Source organism: Myotis yumanensis, unplaced genomic scaffold (assembly GCF_028538775.1).
Source record: "Myotis yumanensis isolate MYYU_CA2020_CCGP unplaced genomic scaffold, mMyoYum1.0.hap1 SCAF_19, whole genome shotgun sequence".
NCBI classification, from domain to species: Eukaryota; Metazoa; Chordata; class Mammalia; order Chiroptera; family Vespertilionidae; genus Myotis; species Myotis yumanensis.
The window spans coordinates 26,226,854-26,236,430 of NW_027223770.1; the positions used below are offsets into that span (position 1 = coordinate 26,226,854).

General features: G+C 48.7%; 1 gene segment (V, D, J or C); it reads left to right on the forward strand.

The window, feature by feature from the left end:
* The first annotated feature begins 7,144 nt into the window (after nt 1-7,144).
* LOC138998129 (immunoglobulin lambda variable 8-61-like) lies at nt 7,145-7,610 on the forward strand. The segment is given in 2 exon segments: nt 7,145-7,190; nt 7,291-7,610. Coding segments are annotated over 2 exon segments (366 nt in total).
* The last annotated feature ends 1,967 nt before the right edge of the window (nt 7,611-9,577 follow it).

Here is a 9,577-nt window from a genome sequence, read left to right on the forward strand (position 1 = left end):
TGAAATAGCTCAAGAGCCAAAAGCATGTATTGCCAGTATAATGTTCCAGAGTCAATGAGAACCTGCAGAAGTCACCAAAGACCACAAGACACTTGTTCCCCGACATCGTCATATTCTCCTGGCAAAGGCAGAGGGAAAAAGCCAGGACAAGTCCCCTGGGGGCTGGGACTCTGACAGGAGCCCCTCACAACAGCCACAGAGACAACAACAACAACAAACATGAATTTCACCCTAAAGGATCACCAAGGGGAGTCAAGACCAGGTAGGAACTGACGGACTTTCAGGGAATCCTCAAGCCTCAAAATTTGCTCCAAATGCTCATGCACCAGAAATTACCCAGTGGCCAGGCAGACAGAGGGAAAGCCAACTATCAGGGATACTTTAAGGTCTTGGAACGTAGCCTGTCCTTTACTTTTGTGCAGGTCCCTAGGAACCTGAGAAAATAACCGGTCAACCCAATTATCAGAGGTGGGACCTGCTCATCCTCCTGCCTGGGGAGTGGCCTCAGGAAGATCACAGAGCCCTTCCAGGAGGCCTGGGTGGAGGAAATGGGCTGGAGGACATGTGCTCTGGGACCAGCAGGGGCCGCTGGTGCACTTGGACTGAGAGCTCAGGGCTCTGGGCCAGGCAGCTAGGAACACACTCTCCTGGCCCCTGCACACTTGGCCAGGCAGGTCCTCACTCAAGTGTGACTTCCCTGCACCTGGGCCCAGGAGCCACATGAGCCCTCAGCTCTGACACCCACACTTGTCTCCTATCCCACCCCTCCCTCATGGAGTCATTGTCCAGGCCTCATTCACAGGCAAAGAGGGAGAAGCAATCACACAACAAAAAATATTTTACTTGAAGAAACATGACCGATGAGAAAATTGAATTGATCATGCAGGTTGAATACACAGATGATTGGCTAGTGATTCCAAAATGAATACCATAAATCACAGTGTCATTTCCCTCTGATGGAAGCCAGTGTGTGCATTACCTTCCCCAATGACTGGAGACATGTTGTCCCCTGCTCATCCCCTTACATTTCTCCATCCCTCCCATTCTTCCTGCCCCTCAGGGAAAAGGACTTTAAACTGTTCTGTGATGTTCACACCGACTCCCGCACATTCAGTGCTGATCTCATGTCTCATCATGACATACATGCTCCTATTTTGTTATATCGGATGTTAATTGGTTTCTCACAATATCATGGTGACACTATGACATTTCTCCTCAAACCCTATTTAACTGGAAGGTCCATCATATAACCGATGGTTTCCTAGGGCAAAAGAGGGTGGCCACCCTTGCCTGGCAGGCCAAATGTCTGTTTCAGGACCCCCAACATTGGTCCCCAGATCTTTATTCCTTGATAAAGATTAACATGTCTGGACAGAGGACTCACAGTTGGTGGGAGGACTGACTGGTTAGATCCCCCAAAGAAGACAAGGAGGGGTTTCCTGAGGAAGGAAGCAGTGTTCCCAAGGGTAGGGTTGGATTTGGGATAAACTAGATTGCTGGGTCCAGGAGGGACAGACACTCCCACCTCATCCTTCAGCCTCAGACCCTCCAGGGAAGGAAGTGAGGACTCAGGTCACCAGGACCCCAGGTCACTGTCTTGGTGAAAGACATCAACCCCCACCCTCAGTGTCTCAGTTAATGTGGAGTCTATTGGTCTGTGTGAGGGCCCAGCATCTGCCCCTTTAGAGATCCCCCAGGGGACAGCAGGGTGACCCTGGGCAGGACTAGAGGGGAAGCTGATTTGCATGAGGCACCTTCTCCCCCTAATGGGTGAGGGAGGCATGAAAAGGCCCAGGACTCCCCACTGCAGCCCAGGAGCCTGAGGAGCCACATCCTGTGAGTGTCCCCACCATGGTCTGGACGGTGCTTCTGCTCCAGCTCCTGGCGCACAGCTCAGGTCAGAGGAAGGGCCTCTGCATCCTTGGGGGACACAGAACAGCAGGGTCTCAGGTGACCTTTGTCCCTCATAACACCTGTCTCTCTCCTGTTGGTTTCAGGGGTGGATTCTCAGACTGTGGTGACCCAGGAGCCGTCACTGTCAGTATCTGCAGGAGGGACAGTCACACTCACCTGTGGCCTTAGCTCTGGGGCCGTCTCTAGCGGTAACTACCCTGGCTGGTACCAGCAGACCCCAGGCAAGCCTCCCCGCATGCTCATCTACGACACAAACAAGCGCCCCTCTGGGGTCCCTGATCGCTTCTCTGGCTCCATCTCTGGGAACAAAGCCGCCCTCACCATCTCGGGGGCCCAGCCTGAGGATGAAGATGACTATTACTGTAATTTGCACGTGGGTAGTAATGTTTACACGGTGATGTAAACCCACGGGGAAGTGCAACCAAAACCTCCTCATGGGCTCAGACTGGCTCAGGCTTAGATGCAGAAAGAAGAGTGAGGGTGGAAATGGCCACACACCATGGGAGGAGGGCATGTTCCATGGCCCCATTCTCCTGTCCAGAAATTTTTGTCCTGTGTTTCCTCAGTCTCTCCCAGGGTGTGTCCATATTGTCATGAGACTCCTGCAAGAACGGCCTTTCCCTCCTCCTCTCCGCCCATAGTTACAGGCAAGGGCTCAGCTCCCAACTGGATCAACCTACAGTGAGACTCCGAAGTCTTAGCAGTACCTATAAGACTCCCCTAACTTAAAGAGCAATAACAAGATATTCTCAGTTATGAATTCGACAGTTGAGACAAAGTTAATGTTTATTTTGGCCTTGAAATGGCGCATTACCTGGCGCTTGTTAGAAATGCAATTCCCATGATAGACCCACTGAGTCAGAAACGTGTTGTTGCCCCAGAATCTCTCCGTCACACGCTCTCCAGTAAAAGGTTCAACATGAATGCTGGAGAAGCTCCTCTCCTTCCATTGTTACCTTCCTTCCTCCACATCAAATAATCAACTAAAAATGCATGAAAGACTGAAATGTAAGACTCAAAACCATAAAACTCTGAAAAAAACGTAGGCACTAAAGTCTCTGACATTAATCTTACCAACATTTTCTCTAATGCATCTCCTCAGACACGGAAAGCAAAAGGAAAAATAAATCAAAGGGATTACATTAAAGTAAAGAGTTTTTTGCACTACAAAGGAAACCATCAGCAAAACAAAAAGACAGTCTACAGTGATATAATGGAAGTAGGTATTCACTAATGATCATCCCATAAAGACGTCCATGTCCCACATTTATAAAGAGCTCACACAACTCAACAGCAAGAAGAGAAACCAAATCCACAAAACAATCCAATTAAAACATGGACAGAGGACCTGAATAGACTTCTCCAAACAGAACACACAGAGGCCAACAGACAGAGGAAAAGATACTCCACATCACTGACTATCTCAGAAATGTAAACTAAACCCACAATGCAATGCCACCTCACATCCTCAGAATGGCTGTCATCAAATCCACAAACAACAAGTGTTGGCAAAGATGTGAAGAAGAGTGAACCCTCATGCACTGTTGGGGGGAATGCAGATTGGTGCCGTCACTCTAGAAAGCTGTACGGAGGGGCCTTGAATAATTGCAGGCCAAAGTGGCTCATTACTCAGAGATTCCACATCTCGGTATTTATCTGAAGAAACCCCAAAACACTATATTGAAGAAATGCATGAGTCCCTATGTTAACTGCAGCGTTATTTACAACGGCGAAGCTATAGAAGCAACCCAGGTGCCCACCAAGAGAGGATGGATAAAAAGTGGTGGTACATGTATACAGTGGAATATTACTCAGTTATAAAAACAACATTGAAATCTTATAACACTATGGATGGACCTAGCGAGTATTATGCTAAGTAAAGTAAGTTAGACAGAGAAACACAAATACCAGATGATTTCACTCATATGTGGAATGTAAAGACCAAAATAAACAAAAAAAATTGATGTGGACTCAGAGTACAAACTCATGGTTTCCTGAGGGCAGGGGTTCTAGGAGACTGTCTCCCTCTGATCACTCTCTGAGTCAGGAGCCCCAACCCTGGTCCCTAGACCTCTTTTCCTGGGACGGGAACTAACATGGCTGGACAGAGGACTCACCGCTGGAGGGAGGACTGACTGCTAAGATCCTCCAAAGAAGACAGGAGGGGTTTCCTGAGGAAGGAGGCAATGATCCTAAGGGTGGGTTTGGATTGGGATGAACTACATTGATTGGGATGAACTACATTCCCACCTCCTCCTTCAGCCTCAGACCCTCCAGGGAAGGAAGTGAGGACTCAGGTCACCAGGACACTAGGACACTGACTTGGTGAAAGACATCAACCCCCTCCCTCAGTGTCTCCCTCTGATCACGACATACATGCTTCTATTTCGTTATATCAGATGTTAATCAGTTTCTCACAATATCATGGTGACATTTTCTCCTCAAAGCTGTATTTCATTGAAAGCTATCCCATATAATGGATGGCTTCCCCAAACAGTGACGGGAAAGTGAAAGCACAGCACAGGGAAGCCAGACAATAGCCTGTGATAACTCTGTGCGGTGCCAGGTGGGTCCAGGTACCAAGGGAACACTTTGGAAAGCACAGGATTGTGCAACCGCTATGCTGTGCACGTGAAACCGATACAAAATAAGATTAAATGTGAACTAAAGTTGAAAAATAAAAGTGTTTTGTTTTTTTTAAGCACAGGCCCAGCTTCTGTGGCCTGGGAGACCGAGGTGACCTCACCCAGGCCCTGTGTGTCTCCTGCTCCCTGCCTTGCTCCTGATGTTTTTTCTTAAACCCTGACACCTGAGGGAAGCTGGGTGTTTCTTCCTGGAAATTACACTGTGAGGAGCATCTGATCTCCAGGCTCCGGGCCCCTCCCCAGGAAGGACGTGGCTCTCAGAGGAGGCGCACTTCCTCCAGTTTATCCCGAGGCCTCTCCCTCTTTCCTCTCTGCGTTCTGCTGTTGTTGTTGGGATGATGTGTGATCAAGGTTAGTTGATTTGGCCCTAAACCTTAGAAACCCAATTCCCATGAAATCCATGGATATCCTCACACATATACTTAAGGCCAAAAAGATTGGAGAACAGAAAGTGAGGACTTCTACATCCCATGAGGGAGAAGAGAACTCCACAACGGGGTAGAGTACATGAATGTTAACACAGTTTTATGTCAAACCTTGTCCTGAACATAATGAGAAAACTAGAGAAACACATCTTAAATACGTCAAGAGCCAAAAGCAAGTATTGCCAATATAACATTTGAGAGTAAATGAGAACCTGCAGAAGTAACCCAAGAACACAAGAGATTGTCATATTCTCCTGGCAAAGGCAGAGGGAAAAAGCCATGACAAGTCCTCTGGGGGCTGGGACTCTGACAGGAGCCCCTCACAACAGCCACAGAGACAACAACAATAGCAACCATGAATTTCACCCTAAAGCAGCGGTTCTCAACCTGTGAGTCATGACCCCTTTGGCAGTCAAACCACCCTTTCACAGGGGTCACCTAAGACCATCCTGCATATCAGATGTTTACATTATGATTCGTAACAGTAGCAACATTACAGTTATGAAGTAGCAACGAAAATAATTTCATGGTTGGGTCACAACATGAGGAACTGTATTTAAAGGGCCAGAAGGTTGAGAACCTCGGCTCTAAAGGATCACCCAGTGGAATCACGACCAGGTAGGACCTGACGGGCTTTCTGGGGAACCTTAAGCCTCAAACTTTGCTCCAAATGCTCATGTACCAGAAATTAACCCAGCGGCCAGGTTGACAGAGGGAAAGCCAACAAGCAGGTTCCTTTAAGGTCTGGGAACGTAGCGTGTCATTTACTTTAGTGCAGGTCCCGAGGAATCTGAGGAAATAACGGCTCAACCCCAGCAGCAGAGGTGGGACCTGCTCATCCTCCTGCCTGGGGAGTGGCCTCAGGAAGATCACAGAGCCCTTCCAGGAGGCCTGGGTGGAGGAAATGGGCTGGAGGACAGGTGCTCTGGGACCAGCAGGGGGCGCTGGTGCACTGGGACTGAGAGCTCAGGGCTCTGGGCCAGGCAGCTAGGAACACACTCTCCTGGCCCCTGCACACTTGGGCAGGCAGGTCCTCACTCAAGTGTGACTTCCCTGCACCTGGGACCCAGGAGCCACATGAGCCCTCAGCTCTGACACCCACACTTGTCTCATGTCTCACCCCTCCCTCATGGAGTCATTGTCCAGGCCTCATTCACAGGCAAAGAGAGAGAAGCAATCATACAACTATTAGCAAAGTAATAGTTTTAATATGTAAATGATTGGCTACTGATTCCAACATAAATACCATAAATCACAGTGTCATTTCCCCTCTCATGGATGCCAGTGTGTGCATTACCTTCCCCAAAGACTGGAGACATGTTGTCCCCTGCTCATCCCCTTACATTTCTCCATCCCTCCCATTCTTCCTGCCCCTCAGGGAAAGGGACTTTTAAACTGCTTTGTGATGTTCACACCAACTGCTTACACTGTGTTGATCTCATTTCTGATCACAACATACATGCTTCTATTTCGTTATATCAGATGTTAATCAGTTTCTCACAATATCATGGTGACATTTTCTCCTCAAAGCTGTATTTCATTGAAAGCTATCCCATATAATGGATGTCTTCCTAGAACAAAAGAGAGTGGCCACCCCTGCCTGGCAGGGCAACTGTCTGAGTCAGGAACCCCAACCCTGGTCCCTAGACCTCTTTTCCTGGGACGGGAACTAACATGGCTGGACAGAGGACTCACCGCTGGAGGGAGGACTGACTGCTAAAATCCTCCAAAGAAGATGGGAGGGGTTTCCTGAGGAAGGAAGCAATGATCCTAAGGGTGGGTTTCGATTGGGATGAACTACATTGCTGGGGCCAGGAGGGGGCAGACACTCCCACCTCATCCTTCAGCCTCACACCCTCCAGGGAAGGAAGTGAGGACTCAGGTCACCAGGCCACCAGGGCACTGACTTGGTGAAAGACATCAACCCCCTCCCTCAGTGTCTCAGTTAATGTGGAATCTATTGGTCTGTGTGAGGGCCCAGCATCTGCCTGTTTTAAGATCCCCCAGGGGACAGCAGGGTGACCCTGGGGCAGGACTAGAGGGGAAGCTGATTTGCATGAGGCCCTTCTCCCCTAACGGGTGAGGGAGGCATGAAAAGGCCCAGGACTCCCCACTGCAGCCCAGGAGCCTGAGGAGCCACATCCTGTGAGTGTCCCCACCATGGTCTGGACGGTGCTTCTGCTCCAGCTCCTGGCGCACAGCTCAGGTCAGAGGAAGGGCCTCTGCATCCTTGGGGGACACAGAACAGCAGGGTCTCAGGTGACCTTTGTCCCTCATCACACCTGTCTCTCTCCTGTTGGTTTCAGGGGTGGATTCTCAGACTGTGGTGACCCAGGAGCCGTCACTGTCAGTATCTGGAGGAGGGACAGTCACACTCACCTGTGGCCTCAGCTCTGGGTCTGTCTCTAGTGGTAACTACCCCAGCTGGTGCCAGCAGACCCCAGGCAAGCCTCCCCGCCAGCTCATCTACTACACAGACAAGCGCCACTCTGGGGTCCCTGATCGCTTCTCTGGCTCCATCTCTGGGAACAAAGCCGCCCTCACCATCTCGGGGGCCCAGCCTGAGGATGAGGCCGATTATTACTGTGGTCTGTTCTTGAGTAGTGGCATTCACACAGTGATGTAAACCCACGGGGAAGTGCAACAAAAACCTCCTCATGGGCTCAGACTGGCTCAGTCTTCGATGCAGAAAAAGTCTGAATGTGGAAATGGCCACACTCCATGAGAAGGGGGCTCCCTGGCTCCATTCTCCTGTCCGGGGATTCGTGGTCATGTGCCTCCTCAGTCTCTCCCAGGGCGGATCCATCTCCTCATGTAACTCCTGCAAGAATGGGCTTTCCCTCTTCCTCTCTGCCCATAGTTACAGGGACAGGCTCAGCTCTCAACTGTATAAACCTACAGTGAGACTCAGAAATATAAGCAATGCTTATAAGTCTCCCCTAATTTAAAGAGCAATAACGAGATATCATTATTCATAAATTTGACAGTGGAGACAAAGTTAATGCTTATTTTGGCCTTGAAATGTAGCATTACGTGTAGTTGTCAGAAATGCAATTCCCATGTTAGACCCACTGAATCAGAAACGTGTTGTTGTCTAGAATCTCTCTGTCACATGCTCTCCAGGAGGAGGTTCAACATGAATGCTGGAGAAGCTCCTCTCCTTCCATTGTTACCTTCCTTCCTCCCCATCAAAGAATAAACTCAAAATGCATGAAAGACTGAAATGTAAGCCTCCAAACCATAAAACTCTCGAAAAAATATAGGTTCTAAAATCTCTGCCATTAATCTTACCAACATTTTCTCTAATGCATCTCCTCAGGCACAGAAAGCAAAAGGAAAAATAAACCAAAGGGACTTCATCAAAGTAAAGAATTTTTTGCACAACAAAGGAAACCATCAACAAAATGAAAAGACAGCCTACAGTGATATAATGGAAGTGGGTATTCACCAATGATCATCCCAGAGAGGGGTTCTTTTCAAACATTTATAAAGAGCTCACACAACTCAACAGCAAGAAGAGAAAGCAAACCCACAAAACAATCCAATTAAAACATGGGCAGAGGACCTCAACAGACTTCTCCATAAAGAACATACAGAGGCTAACAGACAGAGGAAAAGATACTCAACATCACTGACCATCACTGAAATGTAAATTGAACCCACAATGCAATGCCACCTCACATCCTCAGAATGGCTGTCATCAAATCCACAAACAACAAGTGTTGGCAAAGACGTGAAGAAAAGCGAACCCTCATGCACTGTTGGTGGGAATGCAGATGGTGCCGTCACCCTAGAAAGCTGTACGGAGGGGCCTTAAAAATCTACAGGCCAAAGTGCCTCATTACCCAGCGATGCCACATCTGGTATTTATGTGAAGGAACCCAAACGCTGATGTGAAGACCTGCACGCACCCTGTGCTCCCTGCAGCGTCACTGACAATGGCCTCTCTGTGGAAGCACCAGGTGCCCTGAGGGACCTCGAGGGGATTATGCTGAGTAAAGTAGGTCTGACAGAGAAACACAAACACCATAACATTTCACACAAATGAGGAATGTCAAGGACAGAATAAACAGACAAAGTAAATTGAGTCCGAACATATAGTTTCCAGGGGGCAGGGGATCTAGGAGACTGAGTGAAAAAGTTGGAGGGATAAAGTACTAATTGCTGTTTCCCAAACAGTGACGGGAAAGTGAAAGCACAGCACAGGGAAGCCAGACAATAGCCTGTGATAACTCTGTGCGGTGCCAGGTGGGCCCAGGTACCAAGGGGACACTTTGTAAGGCATAGGATTGTGCAACCGCTATGCTGTGCACGTGAAACCGATATAACATAATATTAAATGTAAATTAAAATTGAAATATTAAACGGGTTTTTTAAAATCAGAGGTCCAGGTCATGTGGCCTGGGAGGCCGAGGTGACCTCACCCAGGCCCTGTGTGTCCCCTGCTCCCTGCCTTGGCCTGGATGTTTATTCTCTGAACCCTGACACCTGAGGGAAGCTGGGTGTCTTTTTCCTGGAAATTACACTATGAGGAGCTTATGATCCTCAGACACTGGGACCCTCCCCAGGAAGGACATGGCTCTGAAATTAGGG